General features: G+C 44.5%; 1 protein-coding gene across 1 annotated transcript; it reads left to right on the top strand.

Annotated features, from left to right (window-relative positions):
• Positions 1–470: 470 nt before the first annotated feature.
• cep170ba (centrosomal protein 170Ba) lies at positions 471–19,551 on the top strand. The gene is made up of 19 exons (XM_070979485.1): positions 471–632; positions 1,448–1,585; positions 3,396–3,485; positions 4,282–4,360; positions 5,042–5,100; positions 6,047–6,203; positions 8,966–9,088; positions 9,809–10,303; positions 10,382–11,310; positions 11,500–11,619; positions 12,097–12,235; positions 12,355–13,998; positions 15,541–15,787; positions 16,045–16,177; positions 16,357–16,488; positions 16,587–16,675; positions 17,167–17,254; positions 17,340–17,391; positions 17,491–19,551. Exons 2-19 carry the CDS (start codon positions 1,481–1,483, stop codon positions 17,712–17,714), a joined length of 4,905 nt encoding a protein of 1,634 aa, XP_070835586.1. The 5' UTR covers positions 471–632; positions 1,448–1,480; the 3' UTR covers positions 17,715–19,551.
• Positions 19,552–19,602: the final 51 nt, after the last annotated feature.

Here is a 19,602-nt window from a genome sequence, read left to right as displayed (position 1 = left end):
CACCAGCTGTTTAAAACTCTAGTCAGGTCTGCAAAAAAGGTCTCTAATCCGGACGTGTGTGCGCTACGTCTGCAATTTTTTCCCCCAAGCAACGACACAAATTCTTACTGGGGCCCATACAAACCAGCTTTCTGTACAAGGATTTTAAAATATTACATAATACATTTTAAAACCCATCTCCCTATTGACAATGTTTCATTGTCACACAATTCATAACACACGAAGATATGACTCAAATGCGATATATGAAATATGATAACTTATACTCGTACTATATAATACTAATATTTAACTTTTTATATATTGAAGTTTTTGCCACGCTACTAGAGGGCGTAGGGCGATGACTTTTCCAGGAAACAAACAGAGTGAGAGCTCTTACCTCTCTCCACCTCTCAGCTCAAAGTAAAGCGTTTGATGCGACTTGTCAGGCTACGTCACCGTGTCGGCACAAGAGGCGTTGGAGGAGAGTTTCGCCTGGTTGTCATTCCCAGAGGAAGAAGAGGGTGTGATCGAAATTTACCTGTCCAGTGTTACCTGGCGCTCTTGTCGTGCATGTCGGTCGTCGAATTTCATTTGCTGTAGGACGTGAAACCCTGGCTTCACTCAGGAGTAAAACGGAGAAGGCGCTAAAGGTAACGTTACGTCCTTGTTGGGAGCAAATCGTTGGAAAAAGCCTGTTTCGGTGTAGCCAGAGACTCACTAACGTTAGCTAAACAACCTCGCTGTCACCGACGGGCTCAAACAAAGCGCGGTGTAGTTTAAAACAATATTAGTGCTGACATTACGAGTCAATTGATAGCTTGTAATTTAAGATGTAAAGACTATTTTCTAGCTAGTGTTTCTTTGGCAGTCACGTTTAGGTAGCCGAGGTTAATACAGGAAGTAAACACCTGAGCAGTGGAAGTTCAACTTGTTAGCTAACTTAGCTTAATTTACGTTACTCGCAGGCGTCACTTCGCAACAGGTTTCCCAGCATGCCTCCCCAGTTAAACAGACCCTGTTTGAAAGGGGGTTTATCCTCTTTATCTTTTATTCAATTAGGTAATCTGCATTTGTGAGTTATAACTCAATATCCTCTGTTGACTTGGAAACCTGTCTGTCCTTAACAGTCGTCCTCTGTTGACACATGCAAGTGTGTCCCCAACCTGTCTGACTCGCCAACACACTAAACGCTGCGTGTTCAGAGTGGATAACCTTACTTAATTGCATTATATCAGTAGTAGCACAGACAGACCAGAATTGTTTGGAAAAACAGGTCTGACTAAGGCGAGGTGATAGCTTCCCTTCATTAATCTCTACGCTTAAGCGTGCTTTCACAACAGCAGACACCTAGCATTGTACAGAAACACAGCTATTGAATTTTGACAATTGTTCAGTCTTGCGTGTCTTTGATTGAAATGCCCTCCTGGTCGTTTTGTCTCATCTTGTTGTTGTTGTCTTTCCCCAGGATGCTAAGAAGATCCTGACTCGTGGCCCCAACATGAGTGTGACGTCATGGTTCCTGGTCAGCAGCTCTGGCACACGCCACCGCTTGCCACGCGAGATGATCTTTGTTGGCCGGGATGATTGCGAGCTAATGCTGCAGGTGTGTGACAGACAGAGAATGTGTGTGTGTGTGTGTGCTTGCTCACGTGTCATATGAGTCCAAACTGGTTCCTGGTGCCAGTTCGGTATTCATATTGGTCTTCATATGAAGACCGAACTGGTCTTTACTGTAATTTGTGTGTCAAAAATGCTCTTTAGCTTTAATACTGACACGACAGCTCATCACACAAATATGTGAAACACCAGCGGGAGGCTCGTTACAGGCTTCGTGTGTGTGTCACCTGGTGACATTGTCTTCACACAGAGTTGCCCCTGACAGCCTTTCAAACAATGACTTAAAACACAGCTAAAGCATTTCATTGCGTTGTTTTTCCAGTTTCTTTGTGGTATAATACTCTCCCTCCCATTTTCTCCTCACTCTGTATTTAGAGCAGTGAAAGAGGAATGCTGCCTCAGAAGCAGTTGTTTATACTTTCCTCAGTCACTGCGTAATGCTCAGAAAAGCCAGTGCCAACCACAGAGGTCTGTTAGATTGAAAAGTTGCTCATGTCCACATTTAGGCGTTGCCTGATCAAGGAAAAAAAAACCTCAGCTTCTCCCAGCCCGAAATGATGCAGGCTTTTCTATTGGCTCTGCTTTAATGCTCAAGACTGCTTCCTGTCTTGGCACACAGTCGTATTCTGATCCAAATTGTCTTTAACCCTTTAATCATTTGTTTTTCTGTTTGTGGCTCAATGCATTTTCCCCATTCAAAACACAGTTCAATGTCTGTGACACGAGAATCCTGTTTGGCGTGAAAAGCAGAGATTGAGGGGAAGTGAAGTCGGATCAAGTATCATAGCCGAGGGCCTCAACTTGAACGTTTGGACTTTCCATAGCAACTGATCAATGTCTGTATCTCCATGCCTCCTACAATAATAGTGACTGCATGTTGTCTAATTCACTGTCATAGTTATTGTTTCCTAGTGCCAGAGCTAACATTTTTACTTTGATAAATGGGGGCATAAAAGCTAAGGCTCATCAAATTAGGAACGTGGTATTCTTAGTGCTGCTGCAAAGTTAACCTAATCATGTGGGCATGTGCTGTTCAGTATTTTTGCAAGAAGTTATATGGAAGTCCCCTGAGTGAATAGGCCCCCACAGACGTGCACAGAGCCTCTGAACGTTGTTTATCCCAGTTAGTAGGTGATGTGGAAGAGTGTATGTCAGCCCTGTAAATGGACCATTGGAAGACTGGGTAATTTTGCAAATGAGTTTGGCAGTCACCTTCAATCTCTGTGAGTTTTGTGACGAGGAGGCCCAGAGTGCCTAATGAGCAGGGAAGAGCGAGGGAGTCAGTCTGAATCACTTGTACAGTTAGCACTTAATTGATGGGAGCATATTTAGAAGTAAGTGCATTTTTCCTTTGGTGAATGAAAGGTAGACCACATGCACAAGGACTTGAGCTTTGCATGTGGAGTTTGGTGGATGAGGACCAGCTATTTAAGATTGTATTGTGTGGGGGCAAGGGCTATCAGACTCTGGTCAAATGTTAAGTTTTTATCCACAAGTCCTAATTTAGAATAAGAGGGTAGGAATGATAATGACTTTGAGCACTGCAAACAACAGTTCTCTTCTTTATCGATTGTTTGGCCTATTAATCGTTAAGTCCATGGCCTCTAATGTCTTATTTTGTCTGACTAACAATACAAAAGCAAAAAATATTCAGTTTGAAATGATATAAAACACAGAAAAGTAGACAAAATTAGTAAAATGCTGCATTTGAGAAACACAGTGCTTGGTGTTTTTGCTCGAATTAATTAAAAAATTAATTAAACGATCGCTCGACTTTTGCTTTACTTTCGTTGCAGTCTCGCAGTGTGGACAAACAACACGCTGTGATCAACTACGACAAAAACACAGATGAGCACATGGTGAAGGACCTGGGCAGCTTGAATGGGGTGAGTGAGTCCACCTCCCGTATCAGACTACCTGCCTCAGCCCAGGTTGATAAAGGAGCCGACCACTGGGCTCCCACAGCAACTCCCAGAGTACAAAATACCCCTCTGTGCGTGCCAGAGACGGGGACAGTTGGTAGAACAGTGGTCATCAGAAGACTGGAGACTTTTCCTGCTGGACTGGACCCCATTTTTTTCCTTCCCATTCTTTCTATCTCACCCTGTAGCCCCCCTTCCCCTTCACCGCTCTGTTGCCACTTCATTGCACCATTATCCCAAAGAAATCCAGAGTTGAGCAGTGGGCGATACCGTTGATTGTTCTCAGAGAGTGTTTCTCTTGGCCTTGGTGACTGCAGCCAGACTAATCAGAGCAGAACGGTAACTGAAATCCAACATGGCTCCGCTTTTCCCCACTGATGTTCATTTATTTTGTAAAGAGTAAAATTTGCTGCCTCATTCTCTCCTCTGCACACCTCCAGCATTATCTTGATGATAAACTCAGCTGTTGGTTTGGACAGAAGTCTAATTAATCCACAAACTAAGCAGTGTTGCATGTATTTACCTCCACCTGGCCATTAAGCATTCCACAAAAGCAGAGACGCACATTGCATAACAACATAATCTCATCAGAGTTTTAATGTGCTTGTGGATTAACTTTCAGTTGGAAAAGGGCCAATTGCAAAGCACCTTACAGCATTTGAGTGCGTGCTGCAAGGAATTAGAGAGCCTGTCACCTGTGAGTCAACATGTTTGCTTCATTAATGATCTGAACTTGATGTTATTTTTCTCTGTTTTGCAGACATTTGTGAATGACCTGAGAATACCAGACCAAACATACATCACCCTCAAGCTCTCTGATGTCATTCGCTTCGGCTATGATATCCTTTTTTATGTTACTCACTTAGTCACATGTTTGGCTCAGCTCAGACTTTCTGTTCTTCAGCCGGCACAGTTTAAGTTGGTGATTGGCTGCCCTCACTGACACAAATTTTTAACATTTTTTCTCCCCTCTGTGGTCTTTTGCTCCATCGGAATGTTAATCCCCTCTAGTTGTTCAGTCAGGGGTTTTAGATTATGGTCAACTGTGAAGAGAAAATCTCCTGCACCCTTTGACCCCCCAAGCAGAAAACTCCTGAATGGTGAAACTCAAGATAACAGAGGGAAAAGCTGTTTAGAGCACAGAGACATTTGGGAATGTTTGTGGCCAGCATGTGCCATGTGATTTCTGCATGTTTCAAGGAGTGGGTCTGAAGATATGAGCTCGTTTGAATTGCAACAGGTCTCTGCTGCTTATCTGTTTTCCCCCTTGCAAGCGGCAGAAAAAGGTACTTCTGAACTCCTTTGGAGATGAGGTGAAAACTAGGCTAAAGAGTACTAACTGCACATGTACCAGACTTCAGGTAGCAGATCTGTATTCTGAGTTTGTATGTTGTCCTTCTAGTCCCTGTTCCAACAAACATCTTGCGTGAGATGTTTGATGTCCCTAAGCCAGCCACTAAACTGTGATTACAAAAAGATGAAAATGAAGGTATGTCTGTGTACCTTAACTCCTTCTGCACATGCTCATGTGTATATCCTGGAGAAGAGTCAACACAAGGTCCCAGAGGAAGCTCTTAAAGTAAGTAATACTGACAGTGTGCGCCATAGGTCCCTGTTGATAAAGATAAATGGCAGTGCTCTTCTGTTATTTTCATTATTGATTAATCATTTTTTTCCAATTATCACCATGAAATATCAGAAATTATTGCAAGTGCTCATTGTAAGCTACTGAAGCTCGTTAAAACTACTAACTTCCTATAAAATATTTCCTACTTTGTCTGATAAAGTCAAAAAACACAACAGAAAAGCAAGCACAATAACCAGAAAATGTTTGTAATTTCACTGACAACAGCTAAAATATTCCAGGTTAATTTCCTGTATAAACTAACTGATTGATAGACTAAATAAAGGATGTGACATTTTTCGATTTGAGGCGTGAAATGTGATGTAATGTGTGTGACCTTAGTTGGTCAGGTTCCCTTTGCCAACTGTTGTCACTCCTCATGATGAGCTCTGTGCTTTGAGACAAATTGGATAACTGGTGATTTAGTGTTGGAAGAGATCTTGTTTACTGCCCACGACGGTGCCTTTCTTATTGTGGATATTTTAATGCGCTGCTTTAGTGCCCTCGGTGCACTGTGTCACCTGTAAAACTCTTCCATCCTCATTGTAATAACCACAACCCAGCTAAGTGTGGGCAGCAGCCAGGCCAAATGATAGACACCCTAAATGTAGCATAGAGTTTAAAGGCCCATTCCATACAAACAAAAAGGTTTAGTCGTCTACACTCTGGGTAGCAAAAATTATGGGCTTAAAATGTACAATTACCTAAAAAAAGAAGAAATGTTTCACTTTGAAGTGTAAACACTCATTTCAATCAATTGAAACATGCTATTTTTTGCCAATAAATGTATGTGTTTAATATGTGTTTAAGCCCAGTTTTTTTTTTTTTTGAGGACAGCTTTATCTGTACTGATTGTTGGCTGAGTGGTTCTCACATCCTGCTTCCCTCCTGTCTTGTGCAGCACGAGAAGTACACCAGCCAGCTGCAGCTTAGTATAAAAGCCCTGGAGGCCAAGGTGAAGGAAAAGCAGCAGCTCCAGAGCTCAGAAAAGAGCAAAGGCTCCACTTCCAATGTCAAACTGCAGGACAGGGCTGAGCGAAGAGCCCAGTCTCTCACAGGTAAACAACTGTGTCCACACACAGTCCATCATAGCACATATCAGCAGGAAGGCGGCAGGTTTTATGATAGCAGCAGCAGGTCAATTGTTCTTGTTGCCTGAGAGGAACTGTCCCAGCTGAAGAGGATTTGAATACTTCACGCACACATGAGGAAGAGGAAGTCTTTCTGACTCCATGTGCTGCATGACTTTGGCTGTAGATCAGTGGATGAAGCAGTTGTGGCTTCTTTTATTAAGAGTCTCCCTGGTGTGAGATTAGGCTCCCATGTGAGCTGAGAGGCTGAGGCTACAATCCTGTGGTGTCAGTAAAGAAGTAGATCTTAACATTCTGCAGTTGGCAGTATGAGTATACATGAGTAAGAGCTTGCCAGGCAGGCCGAGGGGTAAAGAGTAGAGGACAAGCAGTCTTATCTCTGTCAGCCACGCCTGACTGCGGACAAGGTGGGGTGCTGCCAAACACGCCGATGATGATTCAACACGTGTTGTACAAGAATTAGAAAGGTGTCAGACTTTTTGTTGCCAAGGCAACTTCTGTCTATGTCGCCGGTGGTGGATTTGCTGCTGCTTATATTTCCAGTCGCTGTCATGCCCTCCTGACCCTGAGCTGTAATGAATGAATCCTGCTGTATATTACAGGCAGCAGTGGAACAGTCAGAGAGAGTTGTGAGTTCAAGAGAAAGCACTTTGTGAATGAAGATCATTCAAATCGACAAAACCTATTCCAGCTGTTGTTGATTTAGCAGGTCTTGGGTTTTCTGCTCCAAAATCGCCCCCTGTGAGCGTAGAGAGAAAACTATGATTGGTGCTTAAAATAGGACTTTTCCAGCTTTAGGCTCATGGACCTCAGAGTGCCTTACAAACGCGTCTTTGAGCTGCAGCACTTTGGAAGACACTTAGCGAGCCTTGTCTCTTACTTGGATGGGAGTGTAGTTGTATCTCCTGCGGCTATAAGCTAACCACGGTGAATCTGTGACTGCAAACTCTTTGTTGAACATGCTCACTGAAGCCACATTTACTAGGGGCCATGCAGTTACCACCTGCAGTGTGACAGCAGTCTCGCCCTGTGTTGTTGTGACACAGTGAGATAACTAAACTAGCCTCCGCTGTCCTGCTGAATATACAGTCGCAAGAAGATAAAGATGGCATTTCATAGTATGTTACTGGAAAGAAAGTTGCACTTGTGTTACATGCTTAAAAATACATGTGCAGAGAAGTCTACAGCTATTTTCCTCATGAGGAGAAATCAAAAGTCCTGCACATAATTGCACAACCAGACCGAGCCTGCATAGCTCTGTTGACTACATGCAAATTCATTTTCTTTGGCTGAATTAGTTTGACCGAAGGCCTTGATACAGTCTAGTTATATTGTGTTTACTCAGGACTGGGTGCTTCATATTGGTTTTGGTGGGTTTTTAATCACACAAATGATGAACAATTCTGTCACTTATCGAGTGCTGAGAGAGCTGTGTATGTCTTTTTTCCCTTTTTTTCTGTGTGCTCTTGCTTGTTTTCCCCTGCAGCTGCACAGGATGTGGAGTGTGTCCAATCCTCCAGCTGTCTGTCAGGGCAGGACACTTCACTTGTACAGTGTGTGACTCAGTCAGGCCTACTTTACTCTCCCAGGACCTGGGGCTATTTAGTTTTTTCTTAAGGGGCATGAAATGAATCGTTCACATGTTCCCTGATACAGTATATATATACACACACTATGTGATATGCCCTAATGTTTAATCTATTTTTAACACATTGCTCATGTAGTGAGATACTATGCTGTCAAAATGTCTGACCAAAAAAAATTAACTTACTGAGACAAATACTCCCAACTCCTGTGACAGATAATGGAAAATACTTTAATTTGGCTCAATCTAGTAGTAGTCTAGGAATTGAAAACTTTTCATGAGGCCACAATTTCAGGACTGTGCTCGGTCCACTTTAGCTGGGACACTCAGCCATGTTTTCTTAAGCTAAAAGGAGAGGATTGGATAAGGGGAGAGAAATTAGTAACATGCCCCTCTGTTTCTCCCGTCACTGTGTTGATGTCTTATTGTGTGTGTCCAAGGCAACAGTCGTGAAGTGCCGTTGATGCTTAGGATTGTGAAGCCACCACATTAAAATCCAGAGAGCTTTTTTAGTCCATGTATCAGGCCGACAAGCTGCATGCAGATGATCTGATTAGTGCCATATAGGCTGGCTGGTATGTGTGTACGGGCAAGTCAGCGGCTAAACACCAGTTCAGAAACAACATCATCAGAATAACCCCCATTTCCCAGGTTGCACCTGTATAGGGAGCACATAGACAGGTCAGTGTGCAAACAATGAGTGTCACTGTCTACAAGAAGCCTCACTTCAGATGCTGTTGTTATCCTATATTCTGTATTATATTTTTTTTTCTTTGAAGATTAGGATTAACTTTGTCCCAATTCACAGGATTATGTTTTGGTGGCTTGTGCGACCCTCACTATCTCTCTATTTCGTGGGAATGTGTAGGAATTGTTAAAAACCCAAAGGCTATGGTATTAGAGTTAGGGTTCCTCTGTCTTTCTGAGCTCCAATATCACACAGCATTATTATTGTTGCTAAACCCAGACACAACATTGTGCTACCATGTGACAAACAGAAATGTATTGCCTTGTGAATACAAGAGGCTGTATAAATTCAGTTCTTTGTTTGGCTCTTTCTTCTTCGCTCCCATCCCTCCCTGTGCCTGAGCGTAACCATGTGCCTAATGGTGTGTGTTTGTGCTTGTGTTTACGTGTCTGTTAGCTGCCACAGATTCTCCGATATCCAAGCCTACTCCCCTCTATGGCCAACCGTCCTGGTGGGGGGAGGATGAAGATCCAGCCAGTAAAACACAGAACAGAGGTGGAAAATCGCCAGAGTCTCCAGGTCAGAGAGCGTGTCTTATGTTTTTACTAACACTTCTACAAACTGATTCATTTATGATATTTATACTGAAGCGTTAAAGCAAAATATATTTTGGTGCTCTAATTATTTTCTGTTATCCCACATCTGTGAATTAGACCCTAATTTGTAATGACATGCTTTTCTATGCCACTGCTATCTGATGCCCTTTGTGGGTCAGTGAGAGATGGATGGTGTTGAGCCCAAGGCAGGTCTCTGGCCGCCAGTTGTTGACTGTTAGCCAGGCCATACCATGCCAAGCCAGTGGGCAGTGCCTGTCTGCCTCGTGATGGATTATGACCCTCAAAGCTGCTGGAATGGGGGAGGAAGGGTGATTGTTTGCCTCATGTTGCCCAGGCTGAAAGAGATTATTCCTGCTCAGCTACCCTCCGCTGGACACTGAGCTCCTAAAGTGATATTTGGCCATATCCAACTGGCCCCCAAAGAGCAACTGGCGGATTTGTTGTCTGTCTAACAGCTGGAATCTTTGTGTGATTTGTATCTCCCAGTTTCAGGGATTGTGTGAGAGTGACATCCCAATCATCAGAGTTGTAGTTAGATGAACATATATACATTTCTGTTATTAATGCCAAAAAGGTTTTCTTTCTGTAGTCATTCAATCAGTTAGTAGATTACACTATGTAGAACCATCACTAATGCTTGCTGTGTATCTGTGTGTGTCGCAACACTCTTGATTGCTAACAGATTCCGCTAAAGATGTGTCCAGATATGAAATCAACGGTTCTCTGTCTGACAGTCAGACCAAGTCCACCTTCTCCTACCGCCGGGAGCCCAGCTACTTTGAGATCCCAACAAAGGAATCCCAGCCGCGACTTGCCAAGAAACCTGAGTCGCAGGTTCATGAGGTTCCCACAAAGGATACTCCAGATCCCACCCAGTGTGTCTCCTCCACCCCAACACCTCCCGTGGTCCAAAGCCATGCCTCCTTCACCATCGAATTTGATGAATGCTCACCAGGTAAAATGAAGATCAAGGACCACGTGACCAAGTTTTCTTTCCGCCAGCAGCGCAAGCAAGCTTCCACAGACACTATCACTGCACCCACTGAGGTGATGTCAGCAGAAAGCAAAGTTGCTGATTGGCTGGTCCAAAGCAATGCTAGCATGTTGAGGAGGAGGTCACACGCTGAAGACTTGTATAGCACAAACAGTGACCCTTCACTGCTGAAGATCACGAAAGGTGAGTCACTTATACGAAGTCTGGCTTTTATGGCAATAATGTGCTAACTCTCAAGCTAACCTGTCTCTCTATTATCAGCAAACCACCGTGAAGATGGCACTCACAGTGACTCAGGGGATCCTGTGATCAGTGGAAATGATTTCCTCCAATCAGAGCCTCAGTTTGGGTCCCAGGGGTGTCCACAATCCCTGAGAGCCTCCCCACCACAGCGCTTCACCTCCCCTGACTTTGAGGAGCCTTTGTCCTGCTCTCCACCAGAGTCTCAGTCCCTATCCGGTGTTGGCAAGGCTGAGCCTCACCAGGCCTTTGTCATTGAATTTTTTGATGATAACTCCAGGAAGAAGCGCTCGCAGTCCTTCACCAATAATACATCCCCACCTGAGCCCTCAGGCCTCAGGGTCCAGCAGGAGAAGTCGAGAAAGAGCTCAAGCCCTACTGGGGAGAGACAAGTCCCGTCTCCAGCCTCCATCACTCCCCCAACCCAACGATACACCATCCCCCTGAAGGGCCCTGCTTCCATGGGCCCCCAAAGAGCTGGCTCACTACGAAGGGAGAAGACAGAGGACCGGATCAGCACCGGCTTTTCCTCCCGCTCCTCATCATCTGCGTCTGCAAGGCCCTTTAGCAGTGTAGGCCGGAGATCCAAACTTGCCCAGGAATTTACTGCTGAATTCCTCAAACAAGCAAAGCAGTCCTCTTCTGCCAGCTGGGAAAAGAATAAAGCTAGTCCTCCTTCAGCAGCTAAAACAGAGACAGTGTTAGTATCCGAGACTAGTCCCCCTCCATCTAACACTACATACCAGCCACAGACTTCCTCTCCTATCCATCAGCCTGTTCCCCTACAGGCCCCTTTAGTGGCCCTGGCGTCTCAGAACGTGGAAGTCAAGAGCCCCCATGTTGTCCCCAGAAATGAAGAGGAGGATAGTCTGAGCGATGCAGGAACCTACACCATTGAAACAGATATTCCCGATAGAGAGCTTGAAGAGGCACGGAACCAGATTGACCAGGTAAGCTTCTTTCTCCATTTAATTTATGTAAATATTGTATGCTATAAGGCTGATAATCGCAACATGTTACTTTAAGGAAATGCGTTGGATTTGCAATTCACCAGTGTCCTCTCTCTTGTGAGAAACTCAGATTGAGCTACAGACATTGGCAGTCCCACTTATCCACTTGCACTGCTTTGTTCCTGACAGGTGTTTGGTGTTTTCGAGAGCCCAGAGCGAACCAACAAGAGCGAAGCAGAAACATCATCAGCATTTAAGCCTGTTATTGTTCAGGGCAGGGAGCAGCATAGGCAGAGTAGCAGTGGGGAGGTGAGGCCAGCTCCAGAACAGGGACAGAGTCTGGTAAAGGTAAACCTTCCTGCTCTGGGATCAGTGATTGGATGGAATAATCAATACATTTAACACCAATTCTAAAAGTCAGTTAAATCATGTATTGGATCGGTAAATCGTGAATGTTAAAACGCATCAATCAGTATGGATGCTGCGCTGTCTCGATCTGCCTTCTTGGGCTTTCTTTTCTTTGTTGCTATATCTCTCTCCTGATTTCTTGATTCACTTCAGTTTCCTCACAGATTCGGGGTTCTTGATTGTTTTGGTTTTTCTTTCTAACTGAATACAAGAAAAAAAATCTGCATTTTATAACTCATGAAACCAGTTGATGTACAGTATCTTCTTTGTTTGTCATAGTAACAGTGTTTCGCACTAAGGAAATCATATGATAAAAATGACTGTCTTCAAAATTGCTTTTTTTAAGATATTGAATAAGTTGTATGTTTTCTCATGCAGGTTCAGCCAGCAGGTGCAGTGTTACAGGGTGCTCCTAAGTGGATGTCTTGCTGGGCCAGCTTGGCAGACAGCTACATAGAATCTGGCCCTTCGTCTGGCCTCTTTGACATTCCTTCCCAGATGGAGCTGGCGGGAGGGGGTAAGCCACCTGACGAGACATGAGTCTATTTGAAATGATAATGAGACACCCTGATGAATATGAATGATAATCCGTTTCACCATGTGTGGTTAATATGCATTAAAACTGTGTCACTTCAGCACGAGGCACAATCATCCACAAGAACACGCTCCTCCGAAATCACGACAGCGCTGACTCCGATGGCTCAAGAGCTCGGCATGTTCTGCCCCAGGTACCACTTGAGGAGAAGAGTGACATTCAGACTCCCAGCATTCATGTTCATTATGACCTGCGTACAACATTTGATGCAGAGGAGAATAGTGTGGTGGGCCCCAGCTCTCAGGATGGTCTTCACAGGTTATCAGTGCAGGATGATGTAGAGCCCGACAGCTTGAGTGACGCTAGCAAGTCAGATGATGGTTCCATTGTAGAGCAGAGGAGGAGACCGCTGTCAGACACAGAGGAGAGGAAGAAAAATGAGGACAAACTCAGACTCTCAGCCAAGGCTACATCGTTCTACATAGGCTCAGAGGGGGCTGGGTCCAAACCTGAACATGGTGGCTCAAAACCCAGCACTCCTATAACGGAAAGAAAACACACAGCCAAAACGTTCTCAACAGCCACCCTGACCAAACCGAAAAGTAACCAGGACTCTGGAAAAGTCAAACCCAGTATGTCTGCTCCTGTCCTGGGCCAGGGGACACGGAGTCCAGAGTCCAGAGAGGGCACAGTATCCACATTAATCAGACAAGAGAGCTTCACCAAGGAGCGGCCTAGCAATGCCAGATTGCCCAACATCTCCAGCCAGCCTGTTCAGAGACACCCAGACCCTGAGTCATTCCAGGGAGCCTGCAGTCAGGACACTCATTCTTACCTAAAACAGACAGAGGATGTTCTGGCTGTTCTGGAGGCCAAACTCCAAGCAGTGCAATCAGAAACAGCACCGCCTCCAATAGTGGACTCTCTTTCTGCGGAGTCTGATGTGGACACCTCCAGCACAGTCAGCCAACATAGCAGCAAGACCAGGCCAAACACACTGACTAAAAAACCTTCTGTCAGTGGCCTCCATAGAGAGAGGTCTTCAGCCAGTATAGCCAGTCAGGACTCAGTTCACATGTCCAGCACATCAGAAAAGTGGCGCTCTCAGGGAGCAGACATCCACAATAAGACTGAACCTATCAGAAGGCCGGTTGGACTGAGACGTAGTATTGGGAAATGTGGCTCCACAGACCTGAGTGACGACCCTCAGAGCTTACCTTACTCTGATCAGGAGTCAAACAACCACCAAACACGCAGAAAATACACTGTGCCCCTTCAGAAGGAGGACGGCAAGACCTCCAGAGTGTCCCAGGCCTTGAGTCGCACCAACAGCTTGTCAGCCCCTAGACCCACCAGAGCGTCCATGCTCCGCCGGGCTCGCCTGGGAGAAGCTTCAGACAACGAGGGCACGGAGACAGACAGGCTGTCCCAGGAGGCAGCCAGCGCTCCACCTAAGCAACCTCAGGAAACCAAGAAACTCTCCAGGCTGGATATGCTGGCGATGCCTCGTAAGCGGACAAGCTCCTTCAACACACCGAGCGACACTGAGGCCTCCTCCACCCCACAGTGGACGGGCAGGAGCACAGGCTTCTCCAACCGCAGCACCGAGTCTGGCAGCAGCTCAGTTCGAAGGGCCTCTGCTCCAGGGCCCAAGGCTGTAGAAAGACCCCAGAAAGCAGCACTGAACAAGGCACCAGTCACTCGTGCACGTTCAGGCAGTGCCAAATATGCCAGCAGCACAGCAAGTGAGTATAATACAGACACCCATACATACCGGTATAACAGTTCACTCCTGCATTGTTAAAAAATGATCTTGTGCCTGGATTGGAACCATTACAAGGTCTGTTAATCAACCACAGTGGTGAATTGGTTTGATGCCTGTATGTTTCAGGAAATAACACCTGGGTTCTGTACTTTTCAGAAAGTGTCATTTGGGAAGGGAATTGCCTCTGGACTTTCACTTTGATCAATAACACTAACATTAGGGCCGTACTTTCATAACAGCGCAACAACCAGTGCAAACAGCACTCTGACAGTTTGATATTTTCCTGACCTTTGAATGAGCCTTACTCCTCTGTTTTGTATTTCGGTGCCCAGCGCAGACCACATGGTGCGCAGGTGGGAGGAGATAAGCAAACAGGAAGTAGGTTCATTCAAATGAGCCACTGCAATGTGAGTTGTGTTTTCTTCCTCAGAAAATTTTGCACTAAGAATAGACATCTCAGAACCATAAAGATGAGGTAATAACACTTAAAATGTAAATTAGCTTTTTTAATTAAACACTGTCCAGTCAGTAGATGTGTTTAAATCAGCATCAAAAATACTGTTGAGTGTGGTTAAACAGGAAAGCCAGTAAATCAGTAAGCATTTATCTCTGAGCAGGTATGAGTGATTTTACAGTTTCTGCTGCTTTATACTGCATGAAAAGCATCTCCCTCATTAAATCCATCCAGACATCTGGGGGCAGCAGGACACATACTGTATGTTGATAAACCTGCAGCCTCTGATTAGACATGTGCCAGAGTGCAGTGACATCAGCACGGCCCTCCACTGTTTTCGCTTTCATTAAATCACATTCAGATGACACTAGGCTGCCACACAGTAACCACCCACACCTCTGCACACGTAGGACAGGTCTGTTAGAAGTCAGTATTCTGCCTGTTAGTGTCAGACAAGTGTTTAAGTAAACACTGCTGTGTCACATTACAGGATAAGATGGAGCCATTTGCAATATGAAAAGTTCTATCACCATCGTGCTGATCAGATGTTAGCAATTCCACAACATCGGCGTGTGTGCTCCCAAGATCGACTGCCCTGGTTTTGTCGTGGCAGGATTAAAAAAGGGCTCATATGCTACAATACTTTTTAGATAAAATACATTTTTTCTTCATCTGCACAGTGCTCTCACACAGCTGACAGTAATTGATAAGAATTCTGAGGCCATGATAATGATAACAATACTAACAGTGTACAAAATGTTATGCAACAAAATCTTCACTTCATGGTATTTGTCTGGTACTCACCTGCTGTACTGTGGAAGTCAAGCACTCATTTCAGATGACAATGAGTTTGAAACAGAAAAATAAGAACTAAAAGCCTGAGCTCTCTGTTCAGTTGTAGAAATGAGGTCTTCCACAGCAACTTTTCTGTCTCTTGTTCCGGGGAGGATTTTGGTGATCTAAAATACTCACTGGTGTTTTTTCTTTGATGGCATCTGTCTCTTTCTCCCGTTTTCCCGACTTCTCTTTGCTCATCCTCCCTAACTCAAACCAATTCACGACGCCAAGGCTCCAGGAGACGACAGAAAGGCTCTGACTATACCTCTACCTCAGACGAGGAGTACGACTCAAACCAGAGCACTCCTAAACACAAACGCTCCCAACCTCCCTCAGCTTCCCACAGCCCACGTAATCGGCCTCACTCTCAGCCGGTGGTCGTCATGCGTCCGAAACCCCGCAGCAGAGATTCTGAGGAGGAGAGCCACGAAGGAGAAACCCTCCACAGCTGGTCCAACCACAGTGCTGAGATTGCACGGTAAGGAATATTACGAACTAGCTTTTTTCTGGTGTAGATGCTAATATGATTCCCAAAGGTTAAATTGAGGCTAATGACCAAGGAGCCAACACCAGATCAAATTGGTGATTAGTGGTAATTTGACTGCTCAATCTTGATCTAGTTAAATTACTGCGATGGCACACAGAGTACCAAGATACTCTGATATCTACATAGTTTCTAGTTTCCTAAACAAAGCACTTCAGCCGTCTTTCTAACAAGTGTTCCCTCCCTGTTAGGTTGAGTCAGGACCTGGCTAAAGACCTAGCTATCTTGGCCAGAGAGATCCATGACGTGGCAGGTGATGGTGATCCACAAAACCCAGGAGGAGAGGGCAGTGCACCTGTTTCCACGGTAACTGCTCACGAACAGGTACGTCAGGTGTTACCTTAAGGGTTGTTGCTGCTTAATCTAACACACAGAAGAATGAAATCTTTATTGGATCAGCCGACTAAAACCGAAGATGGCGGTTCTCCTTTGTTGTCCTTTTGCATCCCTCTCTCTGCCTGTCTTATACTGTAACGCTAATTTCTGGTGTGATTGTTCTGCAGCTGGTTCATCATATTCCAGAGGCTGGATTAAACTACCAGAGAGTCCCACCAAGTTCCACTGCAAGGGAACCTGACCAGAGGGCAAGTGACCATGAGCAGACCTCCAGGCAGCGAGATCGGAGCAGAGAAGAGGTCTGATGTCGCTTCATTTTTAAAGCCTCTGTGATGATGGCACTGGGGGATCATAATAAGGTGTTTGATTTTTTTTTCTTTTTTCTTCCTGTCTCCAGGTCATTGTGGACAATCTGATGCTGAATCCCGTGTCTCAGGTCATCATGGCCATCAGAGAAAACACTGAGCAACTTGCTGAGAAAATTAAGTAAGATGTGGAGAAAACACATCACACACACTTGAATAAAGAGCCTTCATTCTCATGCTTAATCTGGGTTTGATGAAAAACTTTATTGATCCTGTCTGACGACCAGACTGCACTGAGCCTGTAATCCTATTAAACAATGAGTCAGCACACAGACGTATAGTCGAACCGACAATATGGGCTGAGATGTAATCTTCTGAATAGATTAGATGGATGCAGATAGAATCGTTGGTGTTTAAAAGTTTCCACTGTGAGATGCAGCTACAACTTGTTCTTTATTCCAGCTTTTAAATAATTAAAAAACAACAAAACAAAGAAGAAAAAAAAACAGGTTTTTGTTTACTTTGATTGGATTTACTTCTTGGCACAATTAAAAAGCTCCAAAGGGTCTTTGTTACAGAGAAAATCAGCCATGTTTTGGACACAGAAATGTGGATTGTCCCCTTCAAAGAACAAGAAGCTCACTTTCTAATCCGCTGTGGTGTCACACACAGGGTGCTGTTCCAGGACAGGATGGATATCTGGCAAGAAATCGAGGTTAATTCTGACAATGATATTCCGGTTGTCAACAACAACAACAAGGTTGGTGATTCCTGTTTGTCAATTCTCAAGTGAAGGGTACACCAACTAATGTTTGTTTAAGCTAATCTGAATGTCTGTATTTCAGGAAATCACGTCAATCTTGAAAGAACTCAGGAGAGTTCAGCGACAGCTTGAGGGTGAGTTATACAGATACAAATCTTTAATGATTTTAATGTTACTTCTGTATTATGAATCCAAACAATCAGGAAAAAATCTATTTTCTTTACTCCCTGCAGTCATTAACACAGTCATGGAGCCCAGCAGGCAGCATGAAGCATTCAAGTCCTCAGCCTCCGTGGTCTCCTCTTCATCTGGGGCTCGCTCCTCCAGGCCTCCCGCCTCCCGAGACTTTAGAACAGTCCACTCTGCCTCCAAGCGTGGCGGCGGCCCGAGGCCCAGCGAGAGTATCAGGAGAGCAGCCATGACGCCAGACGATCTCAGAGAGGGATATTTGGTCTGACACACCGGTTCCACCCACCGGTGCCGCTGTAACCCCGCAAACCCAGATGTGGCACCACTGTGCGCATGATTTAACCAAGAAAGGAGGAAGTGATACACAGAACTGGAGTTTCCTATACATCCAAACATAAACACTACTGCACTATGAGCACTACACACCTACACAGTGGTGTAATACAGAATGAAGTCTGCACTACATGCCCTTAAAGTCCGCTCAGAGGGAGGCCTACATGTCAGGTGATGATTTACAGAAGTACCAAAACACTAAACATGTTTCCTGTTCACCTCTGACAGGCCTCAGAGCTGAACTTCATTCCATGTGTGAAGAGGTGGACCTCTTCATTTGCCAATGATACGACCAACATTGCTGATTGTAAAAGCTCGTTGTAATTACTTGGTTTCTTTGAAAACCAGCCTGAGCAGAACCATCTCAGGGAAATCTGCTAATAAATAAGATTTATATGTTTAGTGACAGATCACATGTTTCGTAAAATATTCATTCATTGCTTTTTGTTTTGGGTAGAAAGACGTGCAGTGACACCTTCCAAATCTTCGTATCCTCAGTAAACGCAGTGCATTTCCTTATATATTTTTTCCATGTTTTGTGGGCCAGAATTATTGAAGAATGTAAAAAGTATTTATTAGTGGTCTTTTGTTGAGACACTGTAACCGAGACAGCATGACTTTGGGAGACTTGGTAGACTCTAGTGCCAGACCAATTACCGTTTTATTACACAACCAGCCAGTTTCTTTTGTATTTATTCTGCTGACATTTCCCAGTGGAGCGGCTCTGTCCAGGCCCTCCTCTGTAGATGGACCCTATATTTTGTCCAAGTGGAGATGAAAATCCTTCAGGAATGTGTGGTCCGAACGGTAGGAGGGAGCCAGTCCATAGTTCAGTCACCTGGCAACCACAAACTCAAGTGGCAATAAAACGAGGTTTCAAGCGTCCCTGTCCTCCCTACGTTCTGAAAAGTGTTTTCATTCATTACAGCTGGAGGCTTGAAACCTTTCGTTTTCTATGTCTGAAGAGCACAGCGAGCTCTGAGGTTTGGGCCAGCGACAATCATAAAATGACTGACAGCCATCTAATCCTCCATATGCTTAAGAGCGATCAGAGCTCTGTGAAAGAGTTGATATTTCCTCAGTCTCTCGAGTCACAAGGTCACTTCTGCTCAGGAGAAGTGATGTTGTTTTAGTGTTTAAGCTGACGAAGTCTAAGTGAAACTGTAAGTTTGATTATTAGTTTGAAACATTGTGTAAATATAGATATCTGTGTCCTACAAATTACCTCTCGATCTTGTCTTTTGCACTATTGTAGTACAACATCATCCCCTCGTCCTGATATGCTGCAGACTAAAAGCTTTCACTCTCCCGCTAAAGATTGTAAACATTTGGTGCTGCTGTCGGTTGAAGCAGGATACAAGGCGAGCCAGTACACCAGTGAGTTTCCCTCTTCCCAGTGCAGATTGTACATGTGATTGTAATTGGGAAGTATCTGTAAGTGCCACAGAGCTGCGTGGGATGATGATTCAGTGGTTGTTTACAAAGTCAAGCAAAAATTGAATGTCCTTTTTCACTCCTCTGGCTCAAAGTGTTGCTGCTGTTCTTCTAAGGGATAGTTTTCCCCGTGGCTTTACTCCATCTAAGTCCAAGTTTCAGCATGTTTGAGAGCTGAAATGTAATTATTGGTTGTCAAATGTCCCTTTTTTTTCATATTCAGTTTATGTTTCCTTTCATGCAGAATGATTGTGGTGTAATCTTGCTAGCTGGTATTTATGTTCAGTCATTTGTGTCATTTGTTAGCTGATGATTTCAGGTTTTTCAAATAAATTGGATTAGCAAAGTTGTTGTGTTTCATGACTTCTACTCAATCAATGCCCCTTTTT

This window comes from Chaetodon trifascialis, chromosome 14, assembly GCF_039877785.1.
Source record: "Chaetodon trifascialis isolate fChaTrf1 chromosome 14, fChaTrf1.hap1, whole genome shotgun sequence".
Taxonomy (NCBI): Eukaryota; Metazoa; Chordata; class Actinopteri; order Chaetodontiformes; family Chaetodontidae; genus Chaetodon; species Chaetodon trifascialis.
The sequence above is the reverse complement of the archived record's forward strand: the minus strand, read 5'-3'. Positions and strand labels throughout refer to the sequence as shown.

What these genes read in the sequence shown, in the direction of transcription:
- cep170ba (XM_070979485.1), top strand. Translation starts at nt 1,481, where the DNA reads ATGAGTGTGACGTCATGGTTCCTGGTCAGCAGCTCTGGCACACGCCAC. An exon ending in CACAGTGCTGAGATTGCACG is followed by an intron (nt 15,788 to 16,044) that starts GTAAGGAATATT and finishes CCTCCCTGTTAG; the next exon opens with GTTGAGTCAGGACCTGGCTA. An exon ending in GAGATCGGAGCAGAGAAGAG is followed by an intron (nt 16,489 to 16,586) that starts GTCTGATGTCGC and finishes TCCTGTCTCCAG; the next exon opens with GTCATTGTGGACAATCTGAT.